At 32.3% G+C, this 18,193-nt stretch overlaps 2 protein-coding genes across 3 annotated transcripts; both read left to right on the plus strand.

Moving 5' to 3' along the window:
- The first annotated feature begins 970 nt into the window (after window positions 1-970).
- On the plus strand, window positions 971-4,965 carry LOC145329892 (uncharacterized). 2 transcript variants are annotated; one of them, XM_080174340.1, is made up of 5 exons: window positions 971-1,161; window positions 2,288-2,373; window positions 2,831-2,873; window positions 3,371-3,473; window positions 4,349-4,965. In XM_080174340.1, exons 1-5 carry the CDS (start codon window positions 1,031-1,033, stop codon window positions 4,517-4,519), a joined length of 534 nt encoding a protein of 177 aa, XP_080030466.1. In that variant the 5' UTR covers window positions 971-1,030; the 3' UTR covers window positions 4,520-4,965. The 2 variants fall into 2 exon arrangements, with proteins under 2 accessions (XP_080030466.1, XP_080030467.1); XM_080174341.1 differs by having other exon boundaries at window positions 2,831-2,868; window positions 3,366-3,473.
- On the plus strand, window positions 4,831-14,511 carry LOC145329891 (uncharacterized). The gene is made up of 10 exons (XM_080174339.1): window positions 4,831-4,963; window positions 5,665-5,734; window positions 5,906-5,997; window positions 6,417-6,469; window positions 6,884-7,031; window positions 7,329-7,439; window positions 8,131-8,272; window positions 8,829-8,921; window positions 11,286-12,832; window positions 14,412-14,511. Exons 1-9 carry the CDS (start codon window positions 4,844-4,846, stop codon window positions 11,351-11,353), a joined length of 897 nt encoding a protein of 298 aa, XP_080030465.1. The 5' UTR covers window positions 4,831-4,843; the 3' UTR covers window positions 11,354-12,832; window positions 14,412-14,511.
- Window positions 14,512-18,193: the final 3,682 nt, after the last annotated feature.

The following is an 18,193-nucleotide window of genomic DNA, read 5'->3' on the forward strand; positions in this document are numbered from 1 at the left end:
GTCTTATTTAATTTTAATCGAATGTGTGACTAAGGATCGGAATTAGAATATATAATATAATAGGATGGCATTCCCTACTATTTACAAAGGGAACTATGTACAAACGAGAGCAAGTGATGTTAAGCATATTCTAGCAGTCTTGAAAGGCACAGTTTTGGTTAATATACTTCGTTTCTGTAATAAAGGGCTAAATGAATGAAAAAAGTAAAGGGCTTGACAAAAAAAAATTTAAAATGTATAATGAGTAGAATAATCATGAAATATTATACACAAAAGTATTCTTTTCTGATTAATAAATGTATATTTAGCTAAAGGGATGGCAAATTATAGGGTAATAATACTTAACCAAGCCAATTTACATCATTGATGTTATTTTAACGTATTTTATTTTATCCTTTCAAATCAACAAAACATTTGATGAAATGTGTAACGCTTCAAAGTTTCGTCACATAAAACCATAGCGAAACTTTTCCGCGGACACGAAAATAAAATCATAAATTATAGGTAATAAATTAAGCTCGCCTGATAATATTGTACAACTCTCAATTAAGATAGTGCTTTGTTTAAGTCAAAGTGTTGTTAAATTAGTTAGTACCAAAATTAACAAGATTTAATTCTTGATAACCACGTGAGTTTCGTCTTAATATTCGGCACCAAACTGATAATATCTCAATACTGTCCGTTTAAAATATTCCGACTTAATTGTGTCTACAAGTAGCGCAGCAAAAGCAAGTGTTATTGACACGACATTTTATTCGTTGGCTTAAAAATTGTAGGATCAAGCAGAGACAAAATGTCTCTATAAGTTTTCTTAATAGAAAGGGGTGTTTTTGATTTGGAATGTTTATCAATCAAAGAATATCTTCATTGATATAAATTTGTCTTATCCCTGAAAATTGTCGTATGTTAATGTATACTGTAGATTTCTTGGATACTATTGATTACATTAATACCATTACTTATTGTTATTTTCAGACAAATTCTCTAGCTAGGTATAGATGCTCAACAAATAATTAAAACCTAACATAAAATGAGTGCCCTAGAAGAGGTGATACTAAAGATCCAAGAGCTCGACATAGGAGAGGTCCTACAGAAACACAATTGTAAAACTTTAGAGGAGCTTTACTCCAGACTAACAGCTCTTACGTTTAAATATGAAAGGTATTGCTCTAAATATTACTAGCGCCTCAATTATCAAGAGGCTCTGCATTTAAAGGGAAAGAATTTGGTTTAAAACAGCCCTAAGCATTCTAATAGTCTAAAACCATCCAGGCACCTGTGTAAAGCTTCCCCATAAATTAGAACTTGATCAATTCCTCAGTTTTTTAAATCTTAAGCTTCAAACAAAAACCTTACTACTTTATATAATAGGATGGAGCATTTAATTACCAGCAAAACTACTCTACAGCCAGGGAGGGGGTGGACATTGGGTTGTTTATTACACTAGTCTCCAAAGTTTATAATAACGTTTTCTTATTCGTTTGCTTAACAACTTTGGGGACCTTACTTAATTTTGATTGGTTTGTTCATTAAGTTGAATGTCCAAACATTTTAACCACTTATGGTAATCTAAAAACGGGTAATTTTGTGTATTGTCATTAGGGATGTACATAAATATATCGGCCATTGTTTCCCTTTAGAGCACCGTCTAAAACTCACTTTTTCTGCCTAGGAAGCAAAAAATTTAAATACAGTTTCTAAAACATTGATATGAACTAACTACTTTTATTTTACGGGATCTTGGAATAGTTTTCTACCTTCTTTGTTAAAGTATTCTTAAGTCAATAAGCTTTTATACTCTGCAGCTCTACCATACTTTTATTGGCTTTTTGGATCTACTGCAGTTCACGGTAAAATATTCCTGGTAACGAATATTTCCAAAAATCTAAAAAAGTCTGCTAGCTGCCAAACAGCTGAATGTACAGATCATGCCCGCACACTGTTTTAAGCGGAACAAGAAGGCCTTCAAATAATCTGGAATAGCCATAAATCAAAAATGCATAATTATCTCGCAGTGCAGAGAAATGCGCGAAAAAGACCTATTTTACGCGTTTTTTCTTCAATGAAGCTTTCCCTGTGCATCATTGGATCTATTCCAGATTATTTGTAGGCCTTCTTCTGCCACTTACAATGGTGTGCGGGACCGGGTATGATCTCATGTACGTTCAGCCGTTTGGCAACAAGCAGCCTTTAAAATTCTTAGATTTTTGGAAATATTCGTTACCAGGAATATTTTACCGTGAACTGCAGTTGATCCGGCTTTTTAATCACATTGAAATAATTCTAGGGACCTGTATAAGATGTTACCACGTTGGGAAGAATTCAAATCTCAATTATTTAATGCTCCACTTCTCAATCTTCTAGATCATCTTAAGGAATATTATCATTATCATTTATTAATATAAATATAATCAAAATTTTCCTGGTAAAAATAAAAACAACCACTAAACATTTCCTTGTGTAGGATGAACAAATAGGTACAGCGATTTGCGAGATCTTTTGGTATAGGCAGGAAGAGACCCAAAAAGACATCCTAACTCTTGGACAAAAGGACATAAGAATATGTATTATAGACAGCCTTCCGCGGATATTAAAATGAAAAGTTATAAGATTAAAATTGGTTTTGTTGGGCCACAAGTGGTTACGTTGAAGACCCGGTCTAACAAATAAAGTATTTATTTTATGAATTATATTTTAATTTTCGTGTAAAATTGTTTGTAAATTGATGCTATACATGATTTTTTAGTAAGGATAAGAACCGGTTCTAATCCAGAGGATATTAATCGGTTTGGAAGCCATACTGTAAATGATAATACTAATATTGTGTCATAGGCTCATGATGATGCTGAAAGAGAAATAATGGAAATTCTAGGAGGAATAGTTTATTTAAAAGCTTTGATTAATGTTACGTAGTTGAAATCTCCTTCGTGAATTGTTCCCTTTTTATTTTGATTTGCTATAACATTACATATAAGAAAAGAAAAGAAGTATTATCCAAAGAGAAAGGAGACATTGAACTGTAAATAAGTTGAAACTCGAAAGTTTAATAACCACGTTTTTAAGATCCACGACTTATTCCATTTGATTTTTATCTATGGATCACTTTGATTGATATAAAAGAGTTAATATCATTCTTTTTTTTTTTTTTTTTAAGTGTTTATGGTAATGTCTATAACACTTTTTGGATTAATAAATAGACTTTAAAAAGCAAAGCCCTACTCTTTTATTTTTGTAACAACAATTGTAACGTTATTTCCCTAAGTATGCTAAAGGGGTGGAGGTTCTTTTCCAGTTTTCACCACCCTGTCAAAACCCTGTACACGCCACTGGTGGTATATATTTTCCATCCACGGAATAAACTTTACCTGGAAGAATTGAGAAAGCTGAAAGCAGCACCTACCACAAATGTTGATGATACTCCTCTAGATCTTTCACCTGTTGAAGATGTCTATACTGCTGCTATTCTTTTTAAGGCAGGCTGATAATGTACAATGTACATACTAGGGTTGGCAATCCGAATCCGGAATCCGCCCAATTTTTAGCCAATTTTGGAATCCGAATCCGGAATCCGTTTTTTAATAGCGGATTCGGATTCTTAATTGGTAGGCTAAAATTAGCGTCTTCAGTTTTTTAACTTCGCTTTTTTGAAGGCAAAGATTATCATCATTATATGTAATATCTTTAATATTTGAATTATAGAGAACACCAAGAACATTAATTTAAAGGACATATGTAGCACTTAAATTTTTAAATTTTTTTTAAAAAGCCTTTAAAAATATTGCTAGAATCCGGAATCCGAATCTGGAATCCGCCAAAAATAAGAATCCGGAATCCGCGGAAATCCGCCTTTTTTTGGACGGATTCTTGTGAGAATCCAAATCCGGTCCAAAAATATGACGGATTGCCATCCCAAGTACATAAATAGTCTTACTCTTAAAATAGCATTTAACCCCTCCTTTCTGTCCATAAAAGATGGATAAGCATCAAAGCTTTAAAGCTTCAGAAAATATTTTTTTAAATATGTCAGTTCTCATTAAAACGAGTCTTGTTTCCAACTCAATGTTTGTCAATATGCTTGTATAGGGGGGCACCATAGCTCTTTTGTAATGCACGGCGATGAGAATTCGTTCAAACCCATTCGTGTAGCTAGTTGTGGTGGTAGGAGTAATACCAAGACATCCCGGGCCCTCCAAGATGGGAGATCTGTGCACAAGTGGCCACGGCACAGATTTTCAACCATTGAAACAGACTTACGATCAACGGGGACATGACCCGCTTTAAAAAAAAAATAGTTTGATTTGTCAAGCTTTGATATTACCTTGTTTTTTATATAACATTATCTGTTAAGAAATGGGAATGTGGTATGGACATGCCTGGCAATTATCTGAACCCCATGGGCCTGGGATACTTCAACGAACTTTTCATGGCAATGTACCTTGGAAACTATGAAGGAAATATTGATGTTCATAAATATTACATTAAACCTTTTTCCTACCTGGGTGGGCGAGATGCACTTTGACTCAAGGCCCTTAGGGCATAGACGTCCAAAGGGTGAGGGTGGGTGGGTGGTTGTTGTTTATCCCTCCCAAACGTTAAAAGCCCTCTGTTTACCTAATTCAATATTTTTAAAAATACATTATATTACCCCCGTTAAACCGTAGAAATCACTCATTTTACCCTCCCTTAAAAAAGCTTGGACGGCCTTGCCTTGTCTTAACTCTATCTTAGAATTATTTGATTTTAAAAGCTACAAATCTTTAATTGAGATACTTAATCTTAATCGGACTTTTATACAATTCTAAACATCAATAATTAAAAAGACTTTATTGAGATACTCTCCTCCATGACCGCTGAAGAAATCCAGAGAGCAATGAAGGAAAGAGTTGGTTATCTGCAAGTTACGCCTGTCTTTGTCCCAATTATTGGACTCAAGATGGTAAAGCTGGATACTAGGCTCACAGAAAGGAAAGTGTGACATGAAACATGACTAAACAAGGATGAAAGCATTCATAAAAGCCAGGGATAAAGGAGAAATTGGTCTTACACTAGTTCCCAAAGTTTTGTGAAAAATATATTTTTTCTTATTCTTTGGCTTAACAACTTTGGGAACTTTTTGATTGATTGGTTCATTAAGTCGAAGTTCCAAACGTTTCAACCATAAACTGTTATCTACAGAAAGGGGTAATTTTGTGTATTATTATAGGGTATTTACATCAATTTATCGGCCATTGTCTTATTCCTGTAGATCTTTGATAAAATCCAAGCTCAAAAGATTAGACCGTCAATATAATTAAGAAAATTCTGTGTAGATCTGTGTCTCTACTACAGGATGTTCAAAATTGACATAATTACTTTTTAGACTTTTTAGACAAAATTGTGTTTTATAGTCCATTGAATCAGTATTCCTAAAATCAAGTAATAAGATTAATTTTATCTAATAAGAATAGATACAAAATTATCATGTTTGTAATGGTGGACATACTGACATTTTGATTTCAGAGTTGCTATGGTTATTTGTGGTTTATTGTTACAGGAATCATCATGTAAAGTTTTTAATATTTAGGCCGTGTTTTACATGACTGATCCAAAGCTATCCGTTACGAATCAACCTTCAATGTTAAAATGCTTCGCTTTTTAAAAAATAATGACACTTAAATTGTATACAGAGAAAAGAACAATTTACGAATAATGTACAGAGTAGAAGGAAGACATTTAGAAATTTTAGAACAACTTTTAAAGGGATATAATCTATGATTTAAAATTGTTTATCAATTCTACGCCACCTTAGGATCTAAGTGGTCAAAAATCGAATACAGTGAAGCTTTTCATTAGTCGGGTTTCATACTAAAATATTCCCTGGCAAAATATGACGTCATGCAAAATACAAATCATAGAATTAAATTGCTAAAGATGGGTGCGGATGTAAACCAGCAAGATTTTCTCGGCTGTACTCCAATTTTTCATTGTTATAACACTGAGCTTCATGACGTCAGCTACAGGAATACAACATCTCAAAAGTGATCCACAAATTATCAATAAACAAGGACAGCAACATCCATGTAAGCGAATCACATCAAATCAGAGAGACAAACTAACAATCATGATATCTAAAAAGATAACAGAGCTGGATCTTTAAATTATTTCAATAATGCGCTAAATCATCCCGCGCAGAATTTTAGCCAATCACAGCGGCGCATTTCGTAAAATTTTCAGGTTTAAATTGGTTAGATTTCAGGAACAATTATGTAAAGTTGAAAACCAATAGGACGATTTTAACATGTCTAAATTAACGATAAGGGCCATCCGAGCGGAGAGACGAACAGATTCGCTTAAATAAGAATGAACAGCGAAAGAGTTGGACATATCTTATTTAAGACTCAATAAGTAAAGAATTTGATGTTGTACATATACAATAAAGTATGTGCAAACTGTTGCTGGACTATGGTTTGAATCCTAACATTGCAGACAGGTAATGTCTATATAATATTGATTCTAGTTTTAATCTTGATTATCACTCTATGGTATTTTTAGGCCTATTAGGACAAATTTCCTATCTAAAACAATACGTTGTGATTGATTTATATTATACCAGCGGCTACGCCCCTAGAGGCCACAAGCGACAATTTAGGCAAGGAATGGTAAGTCGACTATTTACTAAATTTTAGTTTAAAAAAGCATATTTGGAGGGGGGGAGGGGTTAAAAAGGTGATTATTTTCTGGTGGGGATATGTTACCCTCTCCCAAACTACCATAAAACTTTATCGGGACCTATAATTTGCTTCAGTGTAAAGAAAAAGAGGTTTGTGATATCCTTTGCTACAGACAAGTAGACATCCTGTTACTTTTTGTATAAGGATTATGGTATCCTTTCTATGTATTTTAGATGCAACTCTACCATCCTATGGTTGTGTACCAAGGACAGTATGATCAACCATATTGAGCTGCTAATCTCCCACGGAGCCGACCACAGCGTCCAGCTGTCCAAGGCTAGCGGTCATAACATGACTATTCTCCAGTGGGCTGCTAGGAAGGTGAGAATAAGAAATACCTACAAAGAACTCTAGGGAGGGGTCAATGTACAGCAAATTATGCTTATATCCAAAGTTTTGTAAACACGCTTTGGTTGGATAAAAAAATTATTGGATATTGATTGGTTGGTTCAAACTAGCAGTGTTTAACAAAATCATTTTTAGGGTTGGCAATCCGAATCCGAAATCCGTTCAATCGTTAGACAATTTTTAAATCCAGAATCCGCAATCCGTTATTTTAATAATAAATTATCTAATATACCTATTACCTAAAGTTATTAACCAAGTATTTTTGTGTAGGGTACATTGAAAGCATTTCAAAGTCTGATTGGCGCGAGAAAGTTGGTAGAGCCGAAACCAAAGCCACAAAGCATTTACACACAGTCTACTATAACTAAAAACTCCAGCAATCAGGAACAAAGGCTTATAAATAAGAATTAATAAGAAAGAATTTTAAAAGAAAATTATTTTATTGACGACATTTTTTTCCAACTTGCAAAATGTGTTCTTTAAAGCTTCATTTCGCTCTCCGGTTGTCTGTCGATTTAAAACAAAATCCAGAAAATTTGATTTCATTTATCAGCTAATTTTTCATAATGTTTTGCAATATGTGAAGAATCTTTTAATGGACTAATTTCATTACATGTTATTTTTTGCTAATACAGTTTTAAATACCTTTATAACTAAGAGTGTACTTACCATTAATTGAAATTAAGGAAATCTTCTACAAAACCTAAAGAACCTAGGAAATCTTCTACAAAACCTAAAGAACCTAGGAAATCTTCTACAAAACCTAAAGAACCTAGGAAATCTTCTACAAAACCTAAAGAACCTAGGAAATCTTCTACAAAACCTAAAGAACCTAGGAAATCTTCAGCAAAAAAAAAAAATGGTGGGGGGTTTTGTTTTTTGTTTTTTGGGGGGTTGGGGGTGTCCCACCCCCAAGGAAAATGGCTTAAAACCACCACAGGACCAATAGAAATATACCCTGAAGAGTATAATCCAATCGGTTCAGTGGTTACCGAGATCTTAAGCTTCAGACGGACGGACGGACAGACAGACAGACATCGTACTACTTTGTATTATTGATAAGCATTGTCTACAGGATCCAGTAGATGAAAAACCTGTTGCTGAAGCTAAAATGACAACCTATCAGGAATCTTCAAGATACAAATTCAAAAATACACTTTCACCATCAAGAAATATTGAATCTCAGCAAGTTTTGAAGCCAGAAGAAATAAAAGGTAAGAATTACAGATCATGTACATCTTTAATACAAAGTAGAACGGTATCTGTCTGCCCCAAGAGAAATCACAAAAAAATAAAAAAATTTAAAAGTATTCTCGCTCTTGCGTAGAGACTTGAACGCAACATAGACAATTATTTCTCAAATTAGATATTTGAAGTAAAAAAACCAATCATTTAAAGTGCTACTAGATGCCTCTACTTTAGGGGTGTAGCCTCTAGTAATATTTAAACCAACAAGTATGATGATGATATATCTATATCATTCTTATAATAAGATGTGTTTACTCTTAAGAGTAATTTCTTTGCTTATTAATTTGATCTTTTATTTTTTGAATACAGAGTAACTAACATTGCGTTTTTCATAATATCTTTTAGTCATAATTTATTTTGTACAGGATATTTGTTAAGTTATTTTTAAGTTTGTGGTGATTATAAAACGTCTAGCCTTATTATCAGATATATCCATTAATGACAAACATAGAATAATTTTAGAAGAAATCTTTCTGTAAGACTAAGATTGTAGAGATTCTCTAATTTTCCCTTTTTGTATAGATGCAGAAAAACCCGGAGAAAAATGTTGGAGCTGCAGTGCTTTGGCCTCCAAGAAGTGTTCTGGGTGTGCCATGGTCTGGTACTGTTCACCAGGTACAGGTCAATATTCATGGGGTCTGGGTGTTTCATGGTCTGGTACTGTTCACCAGGTACAGATCAATATTCATGGGGTATGGGTGTGCCATGGTCTGGTACTGTTCACCAGGTACAGGTCAATATTCATGGGGTTTGGGTGTTTCATGGTCTGGTACTGTTCACCAGGTACAGGTCAATATTCATGGGGTCTGGATGTGCCATGGTCTAGTACTGTTCACCAGGTACAGGTCAATATTCATGGGGTATGGGTGTGCCATGGTCTGGTACTGTTCACCAGGTACAGGTCAATATTCATGGGGTATGGGTGTGCCATGGTCTGGTACTGTTCACCAGGTACAGGTCAATATTCATGGGGTTTGGGTGTGCCATGGTCTGGTACTGTTCACCAGGTACAGGTCAATATTCATGGAGTCTGGGTGTGCCATGGTCTGGTGCTGTTCATTAAAAGTATATTTTGAGGAAAGATTGCTTTATAAATGTTGTTTAAAGTGATCGCGAATTTAATTTTTCAAAATGCATTTTCGTTTACCTTTTTTTTATATTTTAAGTAATTTTCAAAGAATTATGCCTTAAAAGTTCAGTTAAGTTAGAAAAAAATCAGTTTAAAATGCGGAGAGTGTTTCCACATGAAAATAATGTTAAAATCTGAGCATCAATTAAACTAAGAGAAAATAAGTTATTTCTTCGCTTGCAGATAAAAACAAAAAATTGATACTTAGAAAATAATTTTGTAATATATCTCTTTTAATATTTATCTTTGAACTTTCTCTAAAATGTAATGAAAAAGTTTGGTTTGTTTAAAAAAATCATTAACCAAATACCGCTTTGTTTATGCAGGTATAGTGACAAAAGAAAAATTGATTAAATCTGTAGAAAGCATGATATTTAAGAATTAAAATGTTTAAATAGAATAAACAAATATCATTTGCTGCTCATATTCAGCATAAAATATAGCAGTCTCTCTATAGTATTTACATAAAAAAAAGCATTTTATCATCGTAAAATAATCTCGTAATGTGTCGAATTTAATTATATATCTGTCATTATACACACACACACACACACACACTCATTCACTTACCTTGGGCATTCATGTTTCCCTTTTCCATTCTCCGTCCCCCTCCTTATCTTTTGTGGTACAAATGGTACCAACGGATTTTGTTAAGTTGAAGTATAGAAACCAAACATTACTAAATATTGTAAAAGTCGCAGTCCCTTCAGTGTATTTTAAGTTGTAAGTTTGGACCAGTACGGGAAAATTTCAATAGCTATAAAAAGTAAATAAGTTTATCCCCATAACTGAAAAAACATGTTATTTTATTTCAATTTTTGTATAGGTTTATTGGTAACTGACTTGATTTATTACCTCAGGAACCATCTTTACATTGTGTTTAGGATTAAGATAAAAGCCTTGCTTTAATTAATGTACATCCATGAATAACAGATTAATATTAAAAGAATATAATTTGTGTTGTCTCTTTATCTTATTCCATGTTTTGAAGTATTAAACAATCAAGTTCTGTGGAGTCCTATGTATGTTTGTGTGTGTGTGTATTTGATTTAACCTGGCTGTGCTGTACTCAGAAAACGCTTATAGCAAATTAATTCATATTTCAAAGATTGTTTCTTTTAAATATCTTTTATAGATTTTAGTTAATTAATCAAATATAATCTAAGCAAGAATTTTACCCCAAAATAAAAAAACCATAATAGCTAAAAACTTTCTCAATCTATAGTAAAATCCCCCAATTATGTGGGGGCCTAATCATATTTTTAGCTCTGCAGTATGTTGAAGCTTTTTTAGCAAGTAGTAAATATTGAGATAGGATGAGGGTGCTATGTTACACAATCGACAACTATAAATCAGCTGACCTTATACCCATATTTGGTAATATTTTTTCGATTTTCGGTAAAAATCATTTAATCTCCCTGTAAAAAGAAATTACAAACTTTTTTGGTTAGTTTAATATGTATGTAACAAAAGAATTTATTCTACTCTAAATTTGCAAGTAAACTTCAACAAAAAGATTGTTATTTGTCGATTTTGATAGGTTTTAAGATATGTATAATAAAACTCAAAATACAACAATGTTTTCAAGGGAATAAATTCGTTTTTTTAAAGTTTGATTTATTTTTAAATGGGAAGTATTTAAGACTTAATTCTCAAAAAAGTACTCTTAAAAAACATTAATCAGTGACATATATCAACTTTTTCCCAGCTTCGTGAACACTTTAAAAGAAAGTTTCATATTTCCTTTTTGTGGGTAAATTGGTATTTAACTATCACAACAAGTAAAATCTTCTTCATCAAAGGTCCCCAATTAGCTAGTGGGTTAAACAATAATGCCTTTTTGTTTTTAGCATGCCAGAAGTTGGATTGGACCCTTCACAAACTCGTATGCAAGTTTTTCAAACAAAGACAAAAGTAAATAGCTTCCTAAATACTGATTTTAATCAGAAAAATAACCAGGCATAAAGCAAGAGCTTATAATACTACCATGTTAGTTAATAAATACTAAATACCATTACCAAACATGTATTACTCAAATTTTTATCTGGTTTTTTTTTTCATTTTTTTGTTATTCATAATTTTGTATTTTATTGTTCTACACTGTTAAAAATAATTTTTTTTTTAGCATCAGGTAATACTATATATTCTTCACATTAATGTATAGTATCAATCCGTACGTACTTGGAAAAAAACCTCATTACGATACAAGGAAGTTTTCAATGCTGTATTGAGTATTAGGTAATGTTCTGTGAAGTAACATGTAGTACTAAATAATGTATTTGTCTGTAGAGTATTATCCAATACGCTCTTGGGAATAAAATTCAGTACGGTAGAATTAATTTTTCATTACCCTCCTTCGCAATTGTTGTTACCCTCTATCATAATTTTTGATACTTTGTAGAGTATGAAACTGTTTTACTTTGTATGAAAGATCAGTTTATAATATATGATTATTATATGTACATATACATTTTGTTATATCAACAAACATACCAAGCAGAGCCATAAAACATTAATTTAAATGTAAATTTAGTAAAAAAATTACTTTAAAGATGTTTAGGACTAAACATTATCCTTAAAAATAAAAACTATGGTCAGTCATAATTACAAAAAACAAAATTATAAATCTGAGCATAAATAGTAACATTTTATCTTTGTCTAAAACGACCAAGCAGAAACACTTCCATGAGAGGTGTGCACGAATGGTGTCTGTTTCAATTATTCTTTACAGTACAGATTCGTACCCTAGAACGTATGAATAGTTACTATTTTAATAAACCATTCTCTTGCGTATTGTCTGATACGCTACAGCGTATGAAATAGTACTAAATCAAGAAACATTTCTACAGCGTATTTTCCGATACCCTACAACGTATAAAATATTACTATTTTTATAAACTTTTCTACAGCGTATTCTATAGTACCCTAGAGCGTATCAATCGATACTAAAAAAATGTATGGGTTCTGTATAGTAATAATTATTGTGTTATATAGTATTACATAGTGTTATTTATTAATGTTATAGTTGTAGCGTACTTACGGGTCCAATACTCTCCAGAGTATCAATTGATACTAAATAAAAAAATTATTTTTAACAGTGTAATGGGATAGTTCCACGTAATGCATTTACCTAAATTATTTATAATTAAACTTATTTCTATTTTATGAGAACTACCTACATTTGTACAATTATCGAAATATTTTTATTTTCTACTTTGTAGTTTCCATGGTATCATAACTGAAAATTATATTCTTGTGTTTTATGTAACTTTGAGAGTTTTTTTTTCTTGCCTCCATGGCAAACCTATTCTTCGAAAATATTTCTTTCACCAGCACTACTAATTCCGTACCTCGTTGTTGAATGCAATTCTTGAAACTATCCCTTTTAGATTAAAAAGTAAAGGACTTCTGAGATGGGTTTTTAATAGATGCCGCGTTTTTTCGACAATTTTTTAGACATTGATTGATTGAACGAAGACGATGGGATTTCAACACAGAGTATACAACATAAAAATTCAAAATTTTAATTTTATTTCTTTAGCCATTTGTATAATGCAGTGTTCTGGAGCCGGGAGCCAGGAGCAGCAACATTTTTGGTGGAGCCGGATCCGGAGCCGTATTTTTCGTTAAAAACGGCTCTGGCTCCGGACTAGCTAAAAATGATTTTTTAAAGTAAAATTATAATTTGGCAACGGTCTATTTCCATATAATAAACTAAAAAACTATTGTTACTTAACAAATAGACACACATACTTCTACTTTTATATAGCTTTAATCAAATAAAAGCAAAATATTTTATATTATTTATTTTATTTTATCAAATTCAATAATGAAAAAAAAATTTATATATTAATTTTAAGGTAGGAGCCGGAGCTGGAGCCGGAGCCAGAGCCGCATCAAAATTATATGGCTCCAGCACCCTTGTATAATGTCTAATACAACTTAAATCCAATTTCGCTGCATATTTATTTATGCATCTTTTTAGATCTGTATTAAACATTATACAAATGGCCAAAATAATAATTTTAAAATTTTGAATTCTAAAGTTGTATACTCTGTTAAAAACCTTATTCCATCTTGAAGATCAATGCCCTGTACGATTTTAACAGAGTATAAGGTAGGAGCCGGAGCTGGAGCCGGAGCCGCATCAAAATTATACGGCTCCGGCACCCTGGTATAATGTCTAATACAACTTAAATCCATTTTCGCTGCATATTTATTTATGCATCTTTTTAGATCTGTATTAGACATTATACAAATGGCTAAAATAATAATTTAAAATTTTGAATTCTCAAGTTGTATACTCTGTTAAAATCGTACAGGGCATTGATCTTCAAGATGGAATAAGGTTTTTAACAGAGTATACAACTTTAGAATTCAAAATTTTAAAATTATTATTTTGGCCATTTGTATAATGTCTAATACAGATCTAAAAAGATGCATTAATAAATATGCAGCGAAAATGGATTTAAGTTGTATCAGACATTATACAAATGGCTAAAATAATAATTTTAAAATTTGGGATTCTTAAGTTGTATACTCTGTGTATCGTCTTCGTTCAATCAAGTAATGTCTAAAAAATTGTCGAAAAAACGCGGCATCTTTTAAAAACCCATCTCTGCAATTTATAAGTTATTAGTAATTATCATTCAAAATTTGTTCACACAAAGGCACATACAAGAAATAATGGGCGATTTCCCTGGAAGTGCCTAGTGAATCACAGAATCCCCCTCTCTTATTTTAAAACAAATTAAAAGTATGGGGGCAGGGTAGTTTTTCTTGTTGTTTACAAGTTTAGGTTAGGTTCAGCGTTAAGGCCTTGCTGCAGGGGTTAGACATAGGAAAGAGCGGTATACCTTTTATTATATTCAACGTATTTTTAAATAAGGGGTGGGGGGGGGGGGGGTAATGATCTTTTGGAACTTTAAGAGAAAGCACCAAATAATGTAAAAAATAATCAATGGTGGTTGTTGGAGTCCTGAAAATTACCTCAAATGTAACTAATACTATATGTGATACTAAAAGAACCAGTGAATGTATAATTCTCAAACTCAATAAATTTCATTCATCTGATAATGATTTGTTTAATACTAGTTGGGTTGCCTCTAGACTAAAGGTGTGGGTGAAATATGCCCAAAACCATCCCCTGGCATTTATAAAGGTTTTTGACTGTATTTTCTGAGATCTTAAGCTTGAAACAAAAAAATACTTTATATTATAGAAGTTAAATGAAAACAAGGCCGTCTACGTTATTCGAATTCATGGCGTAAAAATTTAATTATCTTGTAATGAAATATTAATGAGAAAGTTGCAAAATAGAATTTAGTTTTAGGCATAGATCAACAAAAGCAGATAATCAGATAGACGAACATTAACAAGTGTAGATTGTTATCCTTATAATAAAGTAACAGGATGTTTGTGTGTTTATCTGTGTGTTTGTATGTTTGTACCGAAGGATCTCGCTAACCGCTGAATCGATCGGGTTCTCCTTAACAGGGTAGCTTCTCATAGGTCCCGGGAAGGTTTATAACTATTTTCTTGGGGGGTGGGACACCCCACACCCACTCAAAAAATGAAAAATCCCCCCTCCTCCAAAAATTTTTTTTACTTTTTCTTTTAAAATTATTAATTTCGACTCTCTACTCCTCAAGTGCCCCTAGAGGCCTCTAGGGGGCGTAGCCGCTAGTATATATTAAAGTTTGACCAAAAATTAACGTTAGTCGAATAACCACGCAACCTTTCCTTCAAATGATATTAATGTGTTACTCCTCTATGATTGAATTCTCCGTCACCCAAATAAAATGGCATCAAAATTGTTGGTGTGACGGGGGAAAGAACGCTAGAACATACGAATAGGGCTATAAGGGGTAAGATTGGTTTATCTAATCCTTAATTAAAAGTATATCTTTGTTATGCTTTTCCGAATAAAAGACACTAGACAACTAGTTTAGATATATGAAGTTATAGTTAAGAAAATCATCCAGCTCAACAACGAAAGGCTAAACGAACACCAACAATCGTAGTGTCAGATTTTAATAAGCAGACTGATGGATTTATAAATATAAACAAAATAGTATGAAATGGGGCTGGTGGAAGTGACACTTTTTAGAACCAAAATTAAAAGTCTAAGGAACTCAACTAAATAAAGAGTTACAAATTGTGTCACTTCCGCCCCCCCCCCTTTGTTATAAAGTTATTTAGATACAGGACTGCATTTAAAGAAAAATTTACACTTTTAGGACTTTATTATAGAATTGATTATAATAATATAACTTGATGTCCAAGGATTCACTAAAACTCGACATGTTATAAATAGACGTCCTGTCATTTTGAAAACGGTTATAGAATTGCTACGTCGTACCATACTGTCACAGATAGGGCAATTCTAACATGTCTAAATCAATGATAATTGCTATCCGTTATAGACATACAGACGGAACGACCCTCTATTTATAGAAAAGCTTTGCTTTTACAAATAATATGGATAAAATTGTCTTTACATTTTGGCGCGAATAACATTTTTTTAAAGATGAAATATCTAAATTAAAGATTATTAGCAATTTTATAAATCTCTTAGTTAATATGATACAGTTCTCCAATATTCTTAGAAATTCTGTGAGTTTAAGATGTATATATTTTAAAAGTTTTACACATATATATCTCACAAGTATACCCCTCTTAAAAGTACACACTCAACCTTACATTAAATTAGGCATTATTTTTATTTACTTAAGTGGCGTGCACAGTGATTCATCAGAGGGAGGAAGGGAAGGCAGTACTTCCTAATAAAACGGCCGATGTTTCGAATTTGAAAGTCCTGAAGCCCAAATAGTATATTCAAACAAATCAAGAAAGCTATATTAAAATAAGAAAAAAGTTAATATTTTAGGTGTGTGACCTATCAGAACCAATGATTTTTAGCGTATAAGTTAAGTGCACCATTAACCAATTAAACAACAGTCTTTAATAGATAATTCAATTAAGAGTCCTTTTCGTGGCAACGCACCTTAAGGGGCGATTCTTCGTATTCTGTGGGGCAATCACCGAACCCAATATAACCTAACCTAAAATTAACTATAAAAAGCCATTTTAAAAATACGAAGAATCGCCCCTGAATGGGCGTTGCCACGAAAGGGACTATTCCCGAGTTTTCTCACTTTTCTCATATTTGCAGAAAATCTGCAAAATAAAGAGTGTCCTTTGAAATATATAAATTTTGCTATTCTGCTCTGTAAAGCTAGCTGAGACTTTTCTCAGATAAAGTTACCCAATTTAAACTTTCTGTTGAAACAGTAACTTGTATATACCAGTGTTGCCATTATATTGCCAATATTAAGATTGATAACTTAGGTGTTGCGATAAAATTGCCAATATTAAGATTGATGATTTAGGTGTTGCCAAAAAATTGCAAGGATTTTGTTTTGTATATCAGTGTTGCCATTATATTGCCAATATTAAGATTGATAATTTTGGCTATGCAAAAGAAATAGAATTTCAAGGATTTTGTTAACTTGAATAAATCAGTGTTGCCATTATATTGCCAATATTAAAATTGATAACTTAGCTCTTGCCATAAATTGCAATGATTTTGTTGTATTATACCAGTGTTGCCTTTTTTGCCAATATCAAGATTGATAACTTAGGTGTTGCCATAAAATTGCCAATATTAAGATTGATGATTTAGCTGTTGCCAAAAAAAAAGCAAGGATTTTGTTTTATATATCAGTGTTGCCATTATATTGCCAATAATAAAATTAATAACTTAGCACTTGCCATAAATTGCAATGATTTTGTTGTATTATACATGTGTTGCCTTTTTTTTGCCAATATCAAGATTGATAACTTAGGTGTTGCCATAAAATTGCCAATATTAAGATTGATGATTTAGCTGTTGCCAAAAAAATGCAAGGATTTTGTTTTATATATCAGTGTTGCCATTATATTGCCAATATTAAGATTGATGATTTAGCTGTTGCCATAAAATTGCAATAATTTTGTTGTATTATACCAGTGCCATTTTATTGCGAATATTTAGATTGATAACTTGGGTGTTGCCATTAAATTGCAAGGATTTTGTTAACCTGTAAATATAAGTGTTGCAAATATAGTGCCAATATTAAGATTAATAATTTTGGTGTTGCCATAAAATGATTTCTGTTCAAACAGTAATGAAACGTTGTTGCAATTAAATTGCCAGTTTGAACATTTTTATGCCTTTTTACTTCATCCAATAGTTCACCTTATTAAAAATGCTTTCTCGTCATTTGATAGTAATAGAATAGTTACTTATTGCATCGTATTATATACTGCTTTCCGTGAATATTAAAATGAAAAATAATATGATTGAAACAGGTTTTGTCTGTATTACACGATTTTTCAGTTTGGCCGATAACCGGTTCTAATCCAGCGGATATTAAATGTTTCCGATCTATACTGAAAACAATTTAAAGACGTTTTATCGAGTTTTTATGTTTATTCTTTTAAGGACTCTAACCTTTCTGGAAAGGTTATTCGTTTCATTTAAACTAATTTTCGATTAAAAATTAGTATTTTCCATTGAATTAAATCAATTTGTATTGATTATTTGCATAAAACCCTAAACTACATCCAAAAGCATGACAAAATTTTGTCTGATATGGGCGTGGCTAAATTTGCCGCCCCGCTGATAGCTTTACATTTAGTACAGATGGGATAGGTTAGAACAGGGCGTACAGTGCAATATTAAAAAGGGAAGCCTAACAAATCAAACAGATACTGG

Source organism: Acartia tonsa, chromosome 10, assembly GCF_053477335.1.
Source record: "Acartia tonsa isolate MP-2025a chromosome 10, ASM5347733v1, whole genome shotgun sequence".
NCBI lineage: Eukaryota > Metazoa > Arthropoda > Copepoda > Calanoida > Acartiidae > Acartia > Acartia tonsa.